This window comes from Arachis hypogaea, chromosome 18, assembly GCF_003086295.3.
Source record: "Arachis hypogaea cultivar Tifrunner chromosome 18, arahy.Tifrunner.gnm2.J5K5, whole genome shotgun sequence".
Classification (NCBI taxonomy): domain Eukaryota; kingdom Viridiplantae; phylum Streptophyta; class Magnoliopsida; order Fabales; family Fabaceae; genus Arachis; species Arachis hypogaea.
The window spans coordinates 11,345,881-11,365,338 of NC_092053.1; the positions used below are offsets into that span (position 1 = coordinate 11,345,881).

The 19,458-nt window shown below is 34.6% G+C and overlaps 1 protein-coding gene across 1 annotated transcript; it reads right to left on the bottom strand.

Annotated features, from left to right (window-relative positions):
- Window positions 1-17,138: 17,138 nt before the first annotated feature.
- Window positions 17,139-18,844, bottom strand: LOC112769569 (uncharacterized). The gene is made up of 2 exons (XM_025814076.1): window positions 18,049-18,844; window positions 17,139-17,962 (listed from the first exon to the last, which is right to left on the bottom strand). Exons 1-2 carry the CDS (start codon window positions 18,842-18,844, stop codon window positions 17,139-17,141), a joined length of 1,620 nt encoding a protein of 539 aa, XP_025669861.1.
- Between the last annotated feature and the right edge of the window lie 614 nt (window positions 18,845-19,458).

Genomic DNA, 19,458 nt, shown 5'->3' on the forward strand with positions numbered 1-19,458 from the left:
AAACTAAAAACACACCCAATCATGTCTGATATAATACACCTGAACAACAACTCAATTAAAATAACAAAACCAGTACTGTAGATACACCCACACTTCAAGCAAGAATACACCCAAAAAAAGACCTGATCTATACCCGAGCGTCTGCTATAAATTCCAGGTAATTAATCACAACTAATACATTGAATCGACAGATTCATGTTAACGTGTTAGTTTCACAGTCAATATTCAGCAATTTTTCAACTACACAATGCTATACAAATTACTGAAAGAAAATTCATTATGTAAATCAAACCTCAGGAACTTCGTTAGATTCAAATTCATAATCCACTTCGCCTGGATTCAGCTGACAATCTGAGGTTGAATGATCCATTATCTTCAAAACGAGTTCAAACTTTGATTTCAGAAAACAACAAATCAAAATAGAAAACGAAGCTCGAGTTGCAGAGAGAGAAAAAGGTAACGTAAACGAAGAACATACCAGTGAGAAAAGGAGAGGAAAAGAACGATGGAGAAGGAGGAGGGAAGACGCGCGAGAAGAAGAACAACCAAATCTCAAAATAACGAAAACGAAGAAGGAAACAAATATTTTAAATTTGGTAGTTAGATATACGCGGGATCTTATATAGCGCGTGTAATCAACGTATGTGGAGGAGCGCGTATTTTGGTTTTATTGTTTAATGAACTTGTAAAGCATACAAGCCCTAATGGCTTGTATGCAGAGCTTTTCCGTATTTTATTTAATCATAAATCTATCATGTTTATTAACAATCAAGAACAAAAACAATAACGAATTAGATCTTCCATTGATCCTAATAAATTTTTTGGCTATTCCAATCAATTAAAAGATTATATTTGATCCGTGACGTTCGTCCAGGATGTGAAATCATGTTTCCCTGAAAATCAATCGATTGGATTATCAAAACAATCGATTAAAATTCCAAGGGAGCATGGTTTTCGCAAAAATCAATCGATTGGTCATATTACCCAATCGATTGAATGATGACTAAAATGTGGGTTTTTTATAATTCAATCGATTGTTTATACTACTCAATCAATTGAATGCTTCAAAATAACTTGAGGTCTCACAATTCAATCGATTGGTTGTGATACCTAATCGATTGAATTCATCAAAACAATATGAATATGCTGCCACAGGTAACAATACTGTTGAGAGTATTAGTCCTGGGGAGAAGGATTTGAAGATAGAAAGTGATGGGAAGGGTGTTACTTCTGATTTTAAAATTGATGGTGATGATAAGCCGGCAGAGGTGGAGTATGAAAGGAATGTGGTATCTTCATCTAGTGTTGCTGTAACTGTAAGTGATGGTGGCGATGGTGAGCTAGATATGAAATATGAAGAGAAAGAGGCATCTGAAGTGAAGACAGATAATGAAAATGGAGGATCTTGCAAAGATAGTGATTTTTCTGTGGTTTCAAGCCAGCCTTCCACACATAGGGAAGAAAACATTGGATGGGACGAAATTGAAGATATTGTTAGCAATGATGAAAATAAGGGGGATGCTAGTGGGTCCACAAGTAGGGGTGATTTGCGGAAGAGGTTGACTGCAACAGACTAAGGGGAGGATCTCAGTTGGGATATTGAAGATGATGATGAGGATGTTAAATCATAAACAAAATGCGAGTTTCAGAATCATTATCATTTATAAACAGAAATTGCTTATTAATTGTATACTTCAATCGATTGAGTATCACACTCCAATCGATTGAATTTGGCATATTCATATTGTTTTGATGAATTTAATCGATTGGGTATCACAACCAATCGATTGAATTGTGAGACTTCAGGTTGTTTTGAAGCATTCAATTGATTGGGTAGTATAAACAATCGATTGAATTATAAAAAACTCACATTTTAGTCATCGTTCAATCGATTGGGTAATATGACCAATCGATTGATTTTTGCGAAAACCATACTGCCTTACAATTTTCAATCGATTGTTTTGTGATAACAACCTGTAGTCCAATCGATTGAGTTATGGAAACCTGAAATTCAATCGATTATTTTGATAATCCAATCGATTGATTTTCAGAGAAACACGATTTCACAACCCTGGACGAACGTTACGGATCAAATATAATCTTTTAATCGATTGAAATAGCTAAAAAGTTTATTAGGATCAATGGAAGATCTAATTTGTTATTGTTTTTGTTCTTGATTGTTAATAAACATGATAGATTTATGATAAAATAATTAGTTATAAAATAAAAAATAGTTTTTATGATTAAATAAAATATATGGGGTTAATTTTTAATTAAAATTAAAAAATAATTATTTAGCAGTTATTAAAAAAACTTAAAAACATGTTTTGTTTTGGGATCATTTAATGGTCCAAACGTTCTGGGACCATCGAATCCAGTGCCAGGTTACAATGACGAAACTAAGCATGTAATTCAGTACTCCAAAATAATATGAAATTTTAGTATTTTTTTAATTATGTATATAGAAAACTTTAGTATTTTGTAACTAAAAAAACATCAAAATTTTGTTTAATTATAATCTTTTTATTTTATTCTTAAGTTGATATCAAATTATTATAAAATTATAATAAAAATAAAAAACTAAAAAGATAAAAAAATATTTTTTATTATTAATTTTAAAAACTAAAATACCTGTTAATATTAAATTTATTTAATTTTAATTAAAAAATTAATTTAATTATAAAAAAATAAAATAATTTTGTAATTAATTTAAAAAAGATAAAAATATTCTTTTAAGATAAAAATGGTTTAATTGTTTGAAAAATTCAAATTTTTATTTAAAAGATTATATTACTTTTTAAAATTAAATAATTTAATTTGAATTAAAATTTAATTTAATTTAATTTTAAAAAGAACACAATTCATTTTAGTTTAATTATAGAAAAATAAAAATATACTATTTTAAGATTAGAGTTGTTTAATTATTTTAAAAATTCAATATTTATATTTAGTTGTTTAAATTTAAATTTTAAACACACCTAATCCATACAAGCAAACAAAAAAAACTAACTCTTATCGATCCAAATCCTATCCGACCCGGACCTAACTCTATCTTTTTCCGTAGCTTGTATCTAGGGGTGGCAATGGACGGATAGGGGTGAGCACGGTAGCGAGTACCTGATTACCCGTCTGAATCCGAACCGAACTAATTAAATTGGTTTTGGTTCTAAAATTAACGGATAATCGGGTCCAACCCGAACCAAACCGATGACTTTTGTTAGTGATTGGTTCGGTATCGGTTTTAGATGCACGGAACCCAAACCAACCCGCGAACCCGATCATATATTAATTAAATAAAAAAAATAAAAAAAATTATATGGCTTTTTCATTAGACAATGATTATTCATTATTAATATGTTTGGATTTTAATGAGTTTAGTTTTTAATGTGTTTAGTGTTTAACATGTTTGGATTATTTCTATTGATGTTACATGTTTATTGTACTTGTTGAATTTTTAAGATAAAAATTTGGTTTTTTTTATGAATTTCAAAGTCATCGGGTACCCAATTACCCGAACCGAACCACTCCGTTCTTAATCGGTTTGGTTTGGTAACAGATTGGTTCGGTTTGGGTACATGTACAAAAAAATACAAATTCGAACTAAACCGAACCAATTATATTTTGATCGGTTCGGTTTTAATTTTACCATAAATCCGAACCAAACCGACCTGTGCTCACCCCTATCTACGGGTTGAGATTTTTATATAAACTCAACTTTACCCTATCCGATCTTAATCTCCGGGTACCCGACCCTACTTATGGGTTACAAAAAGGATACAACATTATTATATAATTTAATGATAATTTAAAATAGAATTGATTTTTATATATAAAAAAATTAAATTATCAATTAATAATTTTTTAGTAGCTAAGAATCTTTTGCATTTAGTGAGAGGTCATTGGTTCAACATTCACTTAAAACATATTTTTATATAAGTATATAACATATACATATATAGAGTGTGGGTTGGTCGGGTAGGATTGAGACTCGACCCGCACTCTAACCGATCCACACGAGAACCCTATCCGTACTCTACCATACCCGCTGTGGATCGGGTTGACAACCCTAGGTCGGAATGGGGTCGGATTGGATACCGCAGATAGGATACATATTGCCACTCCTACGTATGTCTTTGCTGTGACCTGCCATCGCCGGAGCTTGCAAAGACCACACTGCGATGAGGAGACCTTCAAGGACTAGAAAAATCACTGTTATGGTTTTGATCCTCATGGCTGTCACTGCTCATCCATGGTGATCATGACTATCGCTACAGAGAGACCGAAATCGACTGAGAATGCAACATGGCCACTCTTCAAGAAGATCTTCCATCAATCCACCTCCATCGCTATGGCTTCCTAGTTTTGCATTGCTTGCTCTTCCCTGATTTCACCTGAACTCGTCGCTTCTCCTCCTCTTTGGTGGTGTCTTTTTGTTACGCCGTCGTATCTGGTCTTTCTTGACTTCAAACTGCTCCGCATGAGTTCGGGAGTTGATGCCCAAGAATTTGGGTTAATGCCGAAATCAGAATAGCTGGCGTTGTGGCAGGGCATCAGCATCATGGCGAGTAACGGAGCTGTATGGTGGCAGAGACGCGGCATTTTGAGGCGGCAATGAGATAATGATTCATTGACTGAGTTAGGAAAAAAAAAAGACGAAAGTAATTTTTTTTAATAAAATAAAAAAATAAAAATAAAAAAGTTAAAATAGATTTAAATTTTTTATTTTAATTTTTTTTTAAAATTTAAATCTCATAAATTTTAAAACTCGAAACATTATAGAAGTGTTATAAAAGCCACCACAAAACTATGATAATAATTAGGTGCCGTCTCTGGTGGCCCCTTGTGTTCAGTGGCTATGCTGGCTATAAGCCAGAGACCAATAAAAAAGTGACAGGTAAAAGATGGAATTGCAGCTGACCAATGATTTGACTTGGTTAAAGACAGGGTAAATTTTCTAATGAAGAACAGTAAATGTGTTAGAGAGGAGTTAATTATCAGATGATTCTTTTTTTTTTTTTTTTGGAATGTCCGGACTGGGCAGCCCAACCCGAACCAGATTTGGATCAATGACCTGTTGCCTACCCAAACCCACATTGGCAACCCTCTTCTTCTTCAACTTTCTTCATCTTCCTCCTCAAGGTTCCATCACGCTGCCGCCCTGCATGGAGTTCCGGGCTGCCACCTGTCCTTGCACGAAGCTCTTCCACGACGTCGCCTGTCTCTTGTCGCTGCTGTGCTGCTGCAAGATCGGATGAATTGGCATACGTTCCTCACCCGTTGTGGTCTTTCCATGGCTGTCCAGAGCTAACTCCGGGACATATCCGTTGTTTTAATATTATATATTTTTGGAATAAGCTAATCTGTTAGAAAGTCTAAAATCCACACTGAACTCAAAAAATTAAAACCCAAACAAACCCAACCTATTATCTTTTTCAATCTCTTCCTCCAAAAAAAATCTCTTCCTCCCAACTAAGGAGAGGATCACCACCGAAGTGCCATGCATCCTCCTCCTCAAGTCTTAGCCAAAGACAGTACCGTTTCATTCCTTCAGGAACTGTTCAGCGCAGACTCTCAAACTACAACCGTACATTAACTCCTTTTCGTTCCTCAGATCTAGAGATCAGAGTCATAGTAACCTCATTCAAAGTGAAGTTCGAAGACAGAGAGTTGTTGATTTGTTAGAGAAGGATGAAAACTTTATGATAAGACCCATTGTTAGCGGAAGTTAGATTAAATTTCTAGTACTCTATAACAACTGAATTTGTTGGTGCATTGCTTCTTTGGCTTGGGGTTGGACTTGCCCCAAAAAAAAGGCTATCCAAGATGACGGTGGCGATGCAGATCGGTGGCAGTAGCCACAGAAGGATTGGCTATGGAAGGCGACAAAAGGACAACTATAATGACCTTTTTAACCTTTGACCATTCATAAATTTTTAAATTGTTTTTGGTAAAAATATTTTAGTTACTAGTCTTGCATTAGTGATGATGATTAATTTTATAACTACAAACCTAACTATTTTTATAATATAACAAGTGTCATTTTATTATTGGCAGGTCAATACCTAGCCATCTTTAGCTACCACTAACCAAGACACCAGAGACATCCTCTAATAATTAATAAATCATTTCCGTGTCCAAATGAGAGAATCTTTTTTAAAAGAAACAAGGTCGCAGTTAGTTATTAGACTTGATGGGACTGGTAAAGTGTTACATACTTACATAATAATGTTTTAGTTGTTTTTAATTAAATCTTGATTTTGTCTTAAATATTTAAAATATTTTATTTTTATCTTAATAAAAGAAAAAAAATATTTATAAAATAAAATAAAATAATTTTTTAAAAGTAAAAATTTCAATCGTTAAGATAAAATTTGAACCTTTCTCAAAAAGAAATATTATGTAAATACCGAAACAATATTATATAATTTACCCCAAAAAGAAAGTAGAGCAACTGAGAGGGTGAAAGAAACTACTAAAGCCCACATAATAGGCCCAACCTCAATGTAGGCTTTGTTGATTTAAACTTAAGTGTGATTTTTTTCACCAAATAAAAAAAGTGTTTTATCTGTAGATCTCAACCCCTCTATATATCTCTAAAAAAATTCTTTTATGCCAGGAGAAAGCTGCCACAATCTAGTCCTATAAAAAAATAAAAAATAGAAAACTGCCATGATGATTGGCTATATTTAGGAGAGTGCAAAAAGCTCATTAGATTATAAGATTATTAATTATTATTATAAAATTACTTATATCAAATTTTAAATTGTCAGAAAAAATACATAAATAATTATATATCCAAAAATTATAGTTTCAAACCATAGCTTCAGATTTAAGAAATTATAAATTAATTGTTTTTATATTAAATAAAACCATAAAATATTATAAAAGCGTTTAATTCATAAAAAGTTTTTAAATTTCTACGAATTTTACCATATAAGATCATTTCAATCTAAAATTTTTAGTATTAAACTTTAGAAAATATAAAAAAAATTTAATCACCCATCTGACAGAAATTACTTTGTGTTTTTAGGATTATATTCTGATTTTTTTAGTTAATATTTTTAATTTTGTCACGTATGATCAATATAATTGGAATCAAAATGTGAAAGTTATATTTATATTAATATCAAAGTTACTAATATAAAAGTAATTTTGATGTGCCTTAAGCAAAAATTCAAATATAAAGATATTTTTCAGTTTTTTGTTCATCACTCAACAATAAACAATAATCATGCATGATACCCGATACTTAATGAAAATAATCTTTTCTGCCAAAAACGAAAACAGTAACAGATAACAATATATGTACAATCGAATTGCCAACCTCAATTATTTGGAGTCTTTAATTGAAAAACATTGCAATCTACGTTAGTTGAAGATACCCGATAAGTAATGCCCAAAAAAAAAACCCCCTAGTATTTTAGTAGTTATTATTAGTTAATAAACAGAAACAAACATGTTTAGTTGGGGCTTTTAAATTTTTTATTGCTTTGATATCGTAACCATCTGTTGGCAACGTGGCAGGTTACATGCTAGAAAGGTCCATATATAATACTCAGAAACTTTATATATATATATATATATATAGTTGAATTTGTTGGCATGGTTACACTATTCTTTTGGTTGCATGTACTAATACAACACACTGACCCTCACCATACATATTTATTATTAATCCGTTAACTATAATTCGGTCCCGCTACACCTATAAAACAAAATCCGAATAAAACTAAATAAACACATGCCAAATTAAAAAGAATGAGTATTTTCTCTTGACGGACTTATTCGCATAAAGTCAAATACTACTCAGGAGTAGTTATGACAAAATCTGGTTAATATTCTAAACGATTCTATGAATATCAGTAACCATCTATAGCACAACTTTATATAAAAAAAATTTAAACAGAAAATAGGTATCTTATTCATTCTGAATTACAATACATTCATTTCACTCTTTTTTAAATTTGAGCATTAGAGTGTCTTTGCATGTGTTCATTACCATCATTCTTAAGAAGCCGACGTATACCTCATCCAACTTAAGAAAAAGCGAGTTCAAGCATTGAGCAGGATGAACTATACCTTGAAGCCGACTATCTACGCAAGAACATTTGGTGCCCACCATAAGGTCGAAGTTTGAGCTAACCCCACTACCACATTTTCACCTCGTTTTTACATATCGTATGGCAGAAGAACGGAGCAACCCTCCTCCTCCTCCCACCCAGGCCAAACTGTTGGCCATCAATGAATCTCTATGAGCAGAGAACCAATAGATGGCCAATCTGTTGCATCATAGGCAAAACAACCGAAACAAGGGGGAAGAGCAAAAGGATCTTGAAAACAAAGACGAAGAAGATGTTCATACGTCAGAAGCTAAGCCCGTAGTGACAACCACCACAAAGCAAACAGTAAATAGGACCAACTTGTTTTCAAAAGACATCATGGACTTTCAGATGCCCAAGAACTTCACCCTGCTGACAACGTTGAAACCTTATGACGGAATCCGCGACCTTAACATACATGTCACCAAATTCCATATGATGATGTTCATGAACGGTGCATCTGACCCAATAGTCTATCGTACATTTTCTACCTTTTTGGATGATGCTCCTTGATCTGGTTTTCTAACTTGCCTGTAGGATCTATATCAAGTTTTGATGAGTTGGCCGACCTTTTTATCAACAACTTTGCTTCAAAGACTACATAACGAGGTTGGCAAAAGCAACCATGCAGATACCTAACCTCAACCCAGAGGTCCATTTACATGCATTAAAAAGCGGATTACGCCCATGAAAGTTCTAGGAAACCATAGCGGTGACTAAATCGAAGATATTAGTCGAATTTAGAGAAAAAGTAACAAGTCAAATCAAAATAGAAGAGCTCCGACAAACTCGAAAGGCTGAGAGGCCTAATCCTAGCAAAGAAGAAGACAAACGAAACAAATACCTGAGTAATAAGATGGACCAAAAACCATTCAAACCTATACCAAAATTCGACACATACACCTCTTTCAACACCAAGAGAAAGGACATCATTAAAGACATCCTACACTCCAAACTAATTAAACCACCAAACAAAATAGGGACATATCAAGACCAACGATATGTAGACAAATTCAAATATTGTACCTTTCATAAAAAATATGGATACACTACAGACGACTGTGTTATAGTAAAGGATCTCCTCTCGAAACTAGCTCGACAAGGTCTGCTAGACAAATACATTGACGGCCGAGGACAACGATGAAATGCAGAAGACCTTGGCCAACACTCCAAATCAAATGCAATTACAGAGATAAAGGAAAAAAGATAGACAAAAAATCTAACCAACATCGTAGAGTTATTAACTGTATTTCTGGTAGTTTCGCAGGTGGAGGATATAGCAACTCGGCTAGAAAGAGGTCCTATAGGACCATGATGCTAGTTACTGGCTCTGAGCCGACTTCTACCACCAACATGGACATCTCAGGCATCACATTCAGTTCTTCAGACTACAAAGCAATAGATAAGAACGTAGACAACCCTGTAGTTATATCACTTCAAGTTAGCGAGCCATTGGTGAAAAAAGTCCTCATGGACCTAGGCAGCAGTGCCGATGTACTGTTTTATTCCGCATACCAAAAAATGAAGCTAAGTGACAAAACTCTACAACCATCTATAGGGAAATTGGTAGATTTTTCAGGTGAGTGCATTCTAATCCGAGGTTATATATGGTTACAAACAATACTAGGCAATTATCCTAATTTTAAAACTCTAGATATTCAATATTTAGTCGTGGACTGCAAATGCTCATATAATATCATTCTAGGCAGACCTTCTTTAAATACTCTTAATTCTATTGTTTCCACTATATATTTGTGTGTTAAATTTTATTCATAGGATAACAAAATTGTCACCATCCACACTGACCAGAAAGAGGTCAGACTATGCTATAGTACAAGCCTTAAGGAAAATCCTTCAAGACAAGCCGACCAGCAATACGTACAAGTAGTTTATAACTCGGACAGTCTACCTGCTTTAGCAAACTTGGACCCTCGAACAAACCTGCAATTCCAACCTATGTCTATAGACACCTTAACAAAAATAAAATTGGAAAATAATGAAGACAAGCATACCTACATTGGAGATGCATTACAAAGACAAGATAAGGAACAACTTATCACATTGCTACAACAAAATATCGACCTATTCGCCTGGACCCCAGCAAACATGTCAGACATTGATCCAAATGTCATATGCTACAAACTTGCAATCAACCTAGAATTCCGACCTATATCCCAGAAGAAGCACCACCTTGGCATAGACAAAAGGGAAGCATCCTTAAAAGAAACTCAGAAACTACTCAATGTTGGATTCATAAAGGAACTCAGATTTACAAGCTGGTTAGTAAACATAGTCATGGTAAAAAACACAACGGTAAGTGAAGGATGTACGTGGACTATACTAATCTCAACAAGGCATGTCCAAAGAATGCATATTCTCTATCTTGTATTGACAAATTAGTTGATAGCTCATTTGGTTTTCAATGTTTAAGTTTTATAAATGCTTATACCGATTACAACAAGTACTTATGACTGACCAAGATAAGACCGCTTTCATTATTGACCATAGTAATTTTTGTTATAAGGTTATGCCATTTGGGTTAAAAAATGCAGGTGCAACATACCAAAGGCTAATAATAGACAAAATTTTTGCGAACCAAATTGGACGAAATATAGTACATGTAGACAATATAGTAGGAAAGACCAAGTCCAATAACAATCATATCAACGAACTAAAGAAAATCTTTCAACAACTCTGACTATACAACATGAAACTAAAGCCAAAAAATGTGTTTTTGGAGTCCATATGCTAACCTGCTGAGGTATAGAAGTCAATCCAAAAAAATGCTAAGTCATACTAGAAATGAGGAGCCCTAAATCCATCAAAGAATTCCAACAACTCACTGGCCATTTAGTAGCATTGTCATGTTTCCTACCTCAAATCGCACACCATTCACACCATTTTTTCAAAACATTAAGAAAGCAAAAGAAATTCGTATGGTCAGAATAATGCGAACAAGCATTCACCGAGCTAAAAGCCATACTATCCTCACCACCCATACTTTAGAAACCAGAGCATGGTAAAGCACTCTACTTATATTTATCCGTTACTAACTATGCCATTAGCTCTATCTTGGTGATAGAAACAAGTAAGTAATAACAATCAGTATACTTCGTCAGCAAATCTCTTTAAAATGCTGAATTAAGATATTCAAAGCTAGAAAAATGAGCCCTAACTTTTGTCACAACAGTAAGATATCTAAGATACTATTTTCAAAGCCACATTATCATAGTACGAATAAAACACCCACTAAGACAAATCCTGACACGACCTAAATTAGCTGAAAGATTAATTAAATGGTCCATAGAGCTCTCGAAGTATGACATCCAATACCAAACACGATGAGCCATCAAATCTCAAACACTAGCCGACTTCATAGCAAAACTCACACTTGACGAGTCCTCCTCAAATGACGAGATATAGACATTATACGTCGACGGAGTTTCAAACATGCAAGGTTTCGGAGTTCACATCTTACTCGAAAATAGCAAAAAAACAGTTATAGAACAATCCCTACAATTCATTTTTTACGCCAACAATAACCAAATAGAATATGAAGCACTTATAGCCAGCCTAAGATTAACTTATACCCTTGGAATAACACGCCTCATTGTCAAGTGCGACTTCTTACTGGTCGTACAATAAGTGATAAGTAATTTTCAAGTAAGAGACATTCTATTAAAAAATATATTTCAATTGTCAACAATTTTATCTCTTATTTTTTATAATTTGAAATATCCCACCTACTTCAAAAACAAAATTATTGAACTGATATTTTATCAAAACTTGCAATTATTAGAAACTTAATCCATCAGCCAAATTTGTCATAATTAACACGGGATGAATCCAGTGTTACATTAACAAATGTTTTGTATATTTTACAAGAAGAAGATTGACGAAAATCATCTATACAATATAAAATGATACCTGAAAATATTTAAGACAAACAAAAATTCAAAAAACAATCAAACTTTTTCACCATGATTAGAACTGAATTATACAAATGAAAATTCTTGCGACCCTTGCTAAACAACGATAATGCCTAGCTCGTCATGGATGAACAATTACAATATTATACTACTTCGCAGTATGCTTAGTTTTGTCACTCAAACTTTAAATATTATGCATGTATTGTTTTTTGCATTACTTTTTATGTGCTATCGTAATCGTCATAATCTCTCAAAAAATAATTTGTCCCTAGTAAGTAAATGATAGAGGAAACTCTCAAAATATTTCTAAAACATTTGTATATTTAGTAGTTTATATTATTCATTGTGTTCACTGTTCACAAATACTGTTAAAAATTACTATTAAATTAAATAATAGAAAATTATTGTTTTTTATAATGATATGATATAACTTTAAAAAAAAGGATTAATACACAGAATTTAGTAAATTCTATCTAGTCTAATTTAGTTTAAAGTAAATCAATTTTTGGTGGCATGACACCCTTTTAATACATATTTTGAGTTTTTTAATTTTGATATGGGGAAGGTGCTGGTGTTTCGCAGCGTTATGGGGTTTTTGGGTGTTTGACGGAGATGTGACGGCGTTGTGGAAGAAATCGGTGGCACCGATGGGGGGATGGAAATCGGTGGGACCGATTTCAGGGAGGGGTAGGTGCGCAAATCGGTGGCACCGATTGGTGACCCCCTCGCCACGCGTCGCGCATGCAGCTGGGTTCTGGGTGGCCCGTGACTCCTTATACGTGTTTCACCCTCTCAAAACCGGATACCCCTATCTCTTTCACCCTCCAATACTATCTTTTTCATTCTCACAAAAACTTTCCCTTTCTGCTTACTCTCAACCCAACCATTTCATCATTGTTGGACCACTCTTATCTCGTTGGAAAATTTGAATAAAAATGCCAAAAAGAAGGAAAACCAAGGAAGTAAATCAACCGGAGCTTCATATTGTTAATTATCTTGGAGATCCAAATTATGTAAGTTTTTATTTTTTAATAATCTTATTTAATGATAATAATAGTGATAATTTTAGATTTTATTAACAATATATATTATAATGGCACTAAGTAGAAATTAGAAATTAAACATGTATGTATGTATAATTTTATTATTAGGTTGTTAGAAATAGAAATAAAAATAGGAATAAACCTTGTATGTATGTATGTATGGAGATGAATGTTTGTACCGGTAAGGATGAACTGGATTTTTTTTTTATGTATATTATTTAAAAAAAAAAAAAAGAAAAAATGAATGTTTGTAAAAAATAATGAATGAAAGAGAAAAAAAATGAGATCTGTACATATTAGATTGGAATAGGGAGATATTGATATATTGTTATTGTTATTATCAGTATTAGTAATTGAATTTAATTAATTATTATGATTAATAATAAAAATTTTATTAATTATTTTATTTATGATTATTAGTAATTGAATTTTAATTCAATCAAATTTAGACAATATATTAGTAATAACTAAAATTAGATTTTATGCTGTGTTACCTAATAATAATAATAATAATAATAATAATAATAATAATAATAATAATAATAATAATAATAGAAAATTAGTAAACCTGGTATATATGAATAATAATAATAATAACAACAATAATAATAATAAAATTAGTATGTATGCTGTTTGAATAATAATAATAATAATAATAATAATAATAATAATAGAAAAATTAGTATGTAGGCGGTTTGAATAATAATAATAATAATAATAATAATAATAATAATAATAATAATAATAATAATAGTATTAAAAAATTAATACGCTGTTTTTTGTATGAATAATAGTAGTAATAACAACAATGATAATAATAATAAAATTAGTATGTATGTTGTTTGAATAATAATAATAAAAAATTAGTATATTATTTATTTTATATAAATAATAATAATAATAATAATAATAATAATAATAATAATAATAAATTAGTATGTATGCTGTTTGAATAATAATAATAATAATAATAATAATAATAATAATAAAAAATTAGTACGCTGTTTTTTGTATGAATAATATTAATAATAACAACAATAATAATAATAATAAAATTAGTATATATGCTGTTTGAATAATAATAATAATAATAATAATAATAATAATAATAATAATAAAAAATTAGTATGTTATTTGTTTTATAATAATAATAATAATAATAATAATAATAATAATAAATTAGTATGCTTTTTTTTATATGATGAATAATAATAATAACAATAATAATAATAATAATAATAATAATAATAATAATAATAATAATAGAGGCTGATTTACTGTATAAGGTTAATTAATTTCTGTTATAAGGTAATGCATATGATTGAAGGATTTTTGTATAATTGTGTTTTTGAATAATATAGTTATATTATACTTGTTCTTATATTGGAAAATGTGATATTGTAGGTTTCAAGGATGTTGATGTGCGATCATTTACACCCGCCGGATCCATATAACCAAATTGTTGAGGCACAGTTACGCGAGACTGGATTTTATTATGTATCCCAAATTGGAGTTATTAAAGGCCAGTCAGCAATGATTAATGCTCTGATTGAGAGATGGCGGCCCGAGACTCACACTTTTCATTTTCCGGTTGGTGAGTGTGCCGTGACCTTGGAGGATGTGGCGGTAATTCTCGGTCTGCCAACAAATGGTCTTCCGGTTACAGGTCCGACCATGAGTAGCTTTGAGGCATTGGAAGCCGAGTGCTTGCACCAATTTGGAATTGCACCCAGCAAGAATGACTGTAGAGGGAGCTTTATAAAATTAACGTGGTTTAGGGGTGTGAGAGATCGTATAGTGTTGAATGATGATGTGCACATGCAGATGTATGTAAAGTGTCACATAATGTTGTTATTTGGGAAAATTCTGTTTGCAGATAAGTCGGGTGCAGCGGTGCACTGGAAATTTTTACCTTTGCTCCGCAACTTCGGTGGGAGCATACAGTTTAGTTGGGTTCGGCATGCTTGGCACACTTGTATAGATCATTGTATAGGGCAACTCGTGTCGACTGCAAGGAGATGGACGGTCCACTGACACTGTTGGTCAGTTGGGCTTGGATCCGGCTACCATTTCTAGCGCCGATTCCTGGCAATCCCCGAGTGTTTCCAATTGCAAACAGGTAATTTTGATTAAAGTATGCATTGAAAAAATTGATAGAAATTGTATTCTGTTTATGGTAAGATAAGTTAACAAATGAATTGTCCGTCTGCAGGTGGCATAACTGGGACCGCTAAAACTATACCTACCGATATAAAACGCTTGCGCACTACAGAAGGTTGTTGGATGATCTACAAGAAGGACAAGTATTGTGTAAAATACAAGTACCTTATGTAACTTCTTAAGTGAATTAATTGTTGTGTAATCATCTGACTGGTTCGATGTGTCCAGTTTGTTTGGCAGGCTTATGGCATTGGATACATCGACCCAGACGTAATTCCTTTAGCCATCCGTCATAATTCGGTTATGTGGAGTGCCACAGTGCCACTTATATCTTTTGAATGCATCGAGTGGCATGCAACTGATAGAGTCAGGAGGCAATTTGGATTGATACAGGGTGTTCCTAGTGAAGAGCGGGATCTAGGTGCATCACACGGCGAAGTTCTAACTGGGCCTAAGAATCAAGATTGGGCCAACACCCACTCGCGTTGGGTGATGCAGTGGACCAATCGATATAGTCACACTCTATCTGAAGACTTGGAGCATTTACATTATCCGTTGGAAATTTACATGCATTGGTACCGAGAAGCATATGGTGACCACTTGCAATTGTCGAACCTTGTTTTTGAAGAGAATCCAGAAGGTCCTCCACCACCACCACCACTGGCACCAGAACCGGAACCGGAACCGGTAGCCATACCTCCACCACCACCGCCACCGGAATCGCCACAACAGGGGGTTGAGTATTTTGCATCATATGTTCCTGACACGCATCCGTCTGATTATTACTCAGCGTCAGTCCCGTCACACCAACAGTTTTGGGGTGGTTTACATTTTGAGTATGGAGAGCAACCTTCATTCAGTCAGCTGCTTGGTTTCATGGCATCGGGGTCGCACTAGTCACATTCAGGTAATTATATTGACATTCCCACCGACCATCAAGCACATTTGGGTGGTATTACTCCAGCTAGGAGGTCATTGGATTTGAGATCTCGGGTTCGCACTTCATCTGATAATTTTGGTGCCAGAATGTCTGTTGACTCGAGCAGAAGTACTGAAGCGGCGGGAGGGATCATACAAAGTGGAAACCCTAGACGTATTCCGATGACTATGATTCATGAGAGTAATAGAGCAGTTCATGATGAGACTGATAACTACCTAGTAGACTATCCAGAGGATGCGGATGAGGATGAGGATGAGGATGATGATGAGGATGAGTCTGAGGATGAGGGTGATGATGAGGATGACGATGCTGCTGACGAGGATACAGCGCCTAGTGCAGGTAAAATATACTGTTAGTAATGATTTAGGGCTTGAATTTCTATTAGTAGCTTCATGATGAACTTGTATTTATATATGTATTTGTATTCCACAATGAACTTGTATTTGTATTTGTTGTGTTTTCATAGGTACGGCCACAAGTGAAAAAGGTAAAGGTTACAACCTTAGAGCTGATCCTCCACGTCGGAGTGCAAATCGGTATACACCATCCGCCTTTAACAGGATTGCAAAGAAGTGCAGAAAGTTATACAAAGATACGAAGTGGGCACCGAGGAAGTGAAGTTGTAACTATTTAATTATTGAGAATGTTAATTAGGTTCTTACTACTATTTAAGAAATAATGTGTACTATTTACTTATTGAGTATGTTAACTAGGTAGTTATCGTTGACTATGTTAATTTGGTTATTAGTATTTACTTATTGAGTATGTTAACTACGTTGTTATTGTTGACTATGTTAATTTGGTTATTAGTATTTACTTATTGAGTATGTTAACTAGGTTGTTATTACTTTTTGCCTATCGAATATGTTAATCAGGTTTGAAATGAATATAAGCAATGGTTGGTCAATTCAAATGTCAATGTGATACATAAATGTAAATCCAAACGAAATGTAAAAAAAGGTAACTACTACTCTTCGACTGGACCTGCACTCGGTCCACCACTTTGACGACATCTACTGCGACTATGGCCCTCGGCACCGCATTGCTTGCATCGCCTCGGGCGACGCAACATACGAGTGTCCATCTCATTCAAGAAGCGGGTCATCTTCGGCCGGCCTTTGGCTACCCGTCTGAGGAACGGGTTTCCAACGAATCTAGGTCCATGATAAGCAGGCCACGTTGCCGGATTTCCCAGTGGTCGAAACCTAGCCCTGTATACTCTTCGAACTTGGTCCATCTTGTAAACGTCATTAACGTACACTTGCCAATCCAACCTCTGATTTGCACAACACGCAAACACGTGTCGACACGGAATTCGGTCAACCTGGAATTCACCACAGTCACACCGATAGTGGCGTAGGTCAACTGCATACTCAACCCCACTAGGCATCTCGCGTACTTCGAAGACTTCATTTTCTCTATCAAAACAGCTAACCTGTATGTTACCTGATGCTCGTTGATTTGCATGCAGCTTGGTTGTCACCATCTCAGAGAACACAAGTCCAGCACTGATTCGGGCTTCTGCCTCAGCTCTTTTCCTAGTGAACAACTCATTCAGTCTGTAAAATGTAGCCTTAACAAGTACAGTGACTGGGAGATTGCGTGCACCCTTTAAGACGGAGTTGATACATTCCACAAGATTAGTGGTCATATGACCCCATCGGTAACCACCATCAAATGCCAAAGCATACTGCTCACGAGGGATCCGATCAAGCCAGTTGGTGTAAGCCTCACCCCGTTCCTTTAATCGTTCATAGCGCATCTGGTACTCCCTAGTCGTCCTCGAGTATCCTATGAAAAACATTCAGTCAACTATGAACACCATTCTATTTGATCGTACTTACAATAAATTCAAAGTTCATTCTATTCAAACTTACCAATGTTGACGATAAGCTTCTGCAGGTAAGGTGCTTTGAACTTCCTCAAGAAGTTGGACTCAATATGTCGGATACAAAACATATGGAAAGCTCTTGGAGGAGACCACACCCCATTACTTCGTTCAATAGCTGACCTAATCGAATCGTGTCGATCAGAGATTAGTCCGACACCATCACGTGTCACCACATGTTGACGCAGGTTGCTCAGAAAAAAGTACCATGCATCAGAAGTCTCTCCCTCCACTATGGCAAATGCAATAGGCACGATGTTGTTATTACCATCTTGTGAGACTGCAACCAATAAACAACCCTTGTATTTTCCATACAAATGAGTCCCGTCCACCTGCACCACTGGCTTGCAGTGTCTGAAGGCCCTTATACAGGGGTAATAACTCCAGAAGACTCTATGTAGAATACGTATATCAGGAACCAAATCATCCCCCTGGTAAGCTGGCATTGTTTCAAAGTGAACCACTGCTGATGGCTCTTTGTGGCACATGGCCTCAAACCATATCGACAAAGCTTCATATGATGCTTTCCAACTTCCGAATATTGACTCGACCGCCTGCTGCTTTGCTAACCAAGCCTTGCGATAACTGATGGTGTAGTTAAACTTTGACTGGATATCAGCAATTACTGATTTCACCTTTATAGACGGGTCAACCTCTACCAACGGCTTTATTGCTTCTACAACTGTCTTGGAATCCAGCTTCGAATGGTCTTGAGAAATAGTAGACCTGGTACAAGTATGACTTCCATTGTACCTCCTAATCTCCCAACAGTACTTCTTCTGCATTTTGGTTACCCTGATTAACTAGTCACAACCATTCCCATATTCTGTACATTTGGCATAGAATGTCGTCGGTTCCGACTCATATACCCGATAGTCCACACCTCTCCGGATGGTATAATCTTTCATTGCCTTGATTACTGTCTCCCTTGTACTGAATTCCATCCCCACTGTGAACTTACCATCCGCCACAACAGGAGGGGCTGCATATATCAAAAGTAATAAATGCTTCATTAGGTACTCAGTAAGAAGTCTTTTATTACAACTCAATTAATAAACACACTTTACTATGTAAGATCGTCATAGTCTTATTTTTCGCTATTCCATCTACGTAAACAACAACTAAATATCATTCACAACAAAGAACTATTAATTAATAAAAAAATCAAACGCTATGGTCACAAATGACCAGTCACATATCACATACATTACTCATCTGACTTATCGATCTGCTATTTCAGAGATTCACATAGCAACCTAGGTTTACGCACCTGGATTCATATATTGCGGAAACTCGGTGCGTGCATAGCCTCCAAATCCAACGACCGCATGAAAGAAGGCTCCTGAAACGGATGCGGGTTTGCTAGTGCATTTGCAACTTCTGCCACATCTGCGTTCAT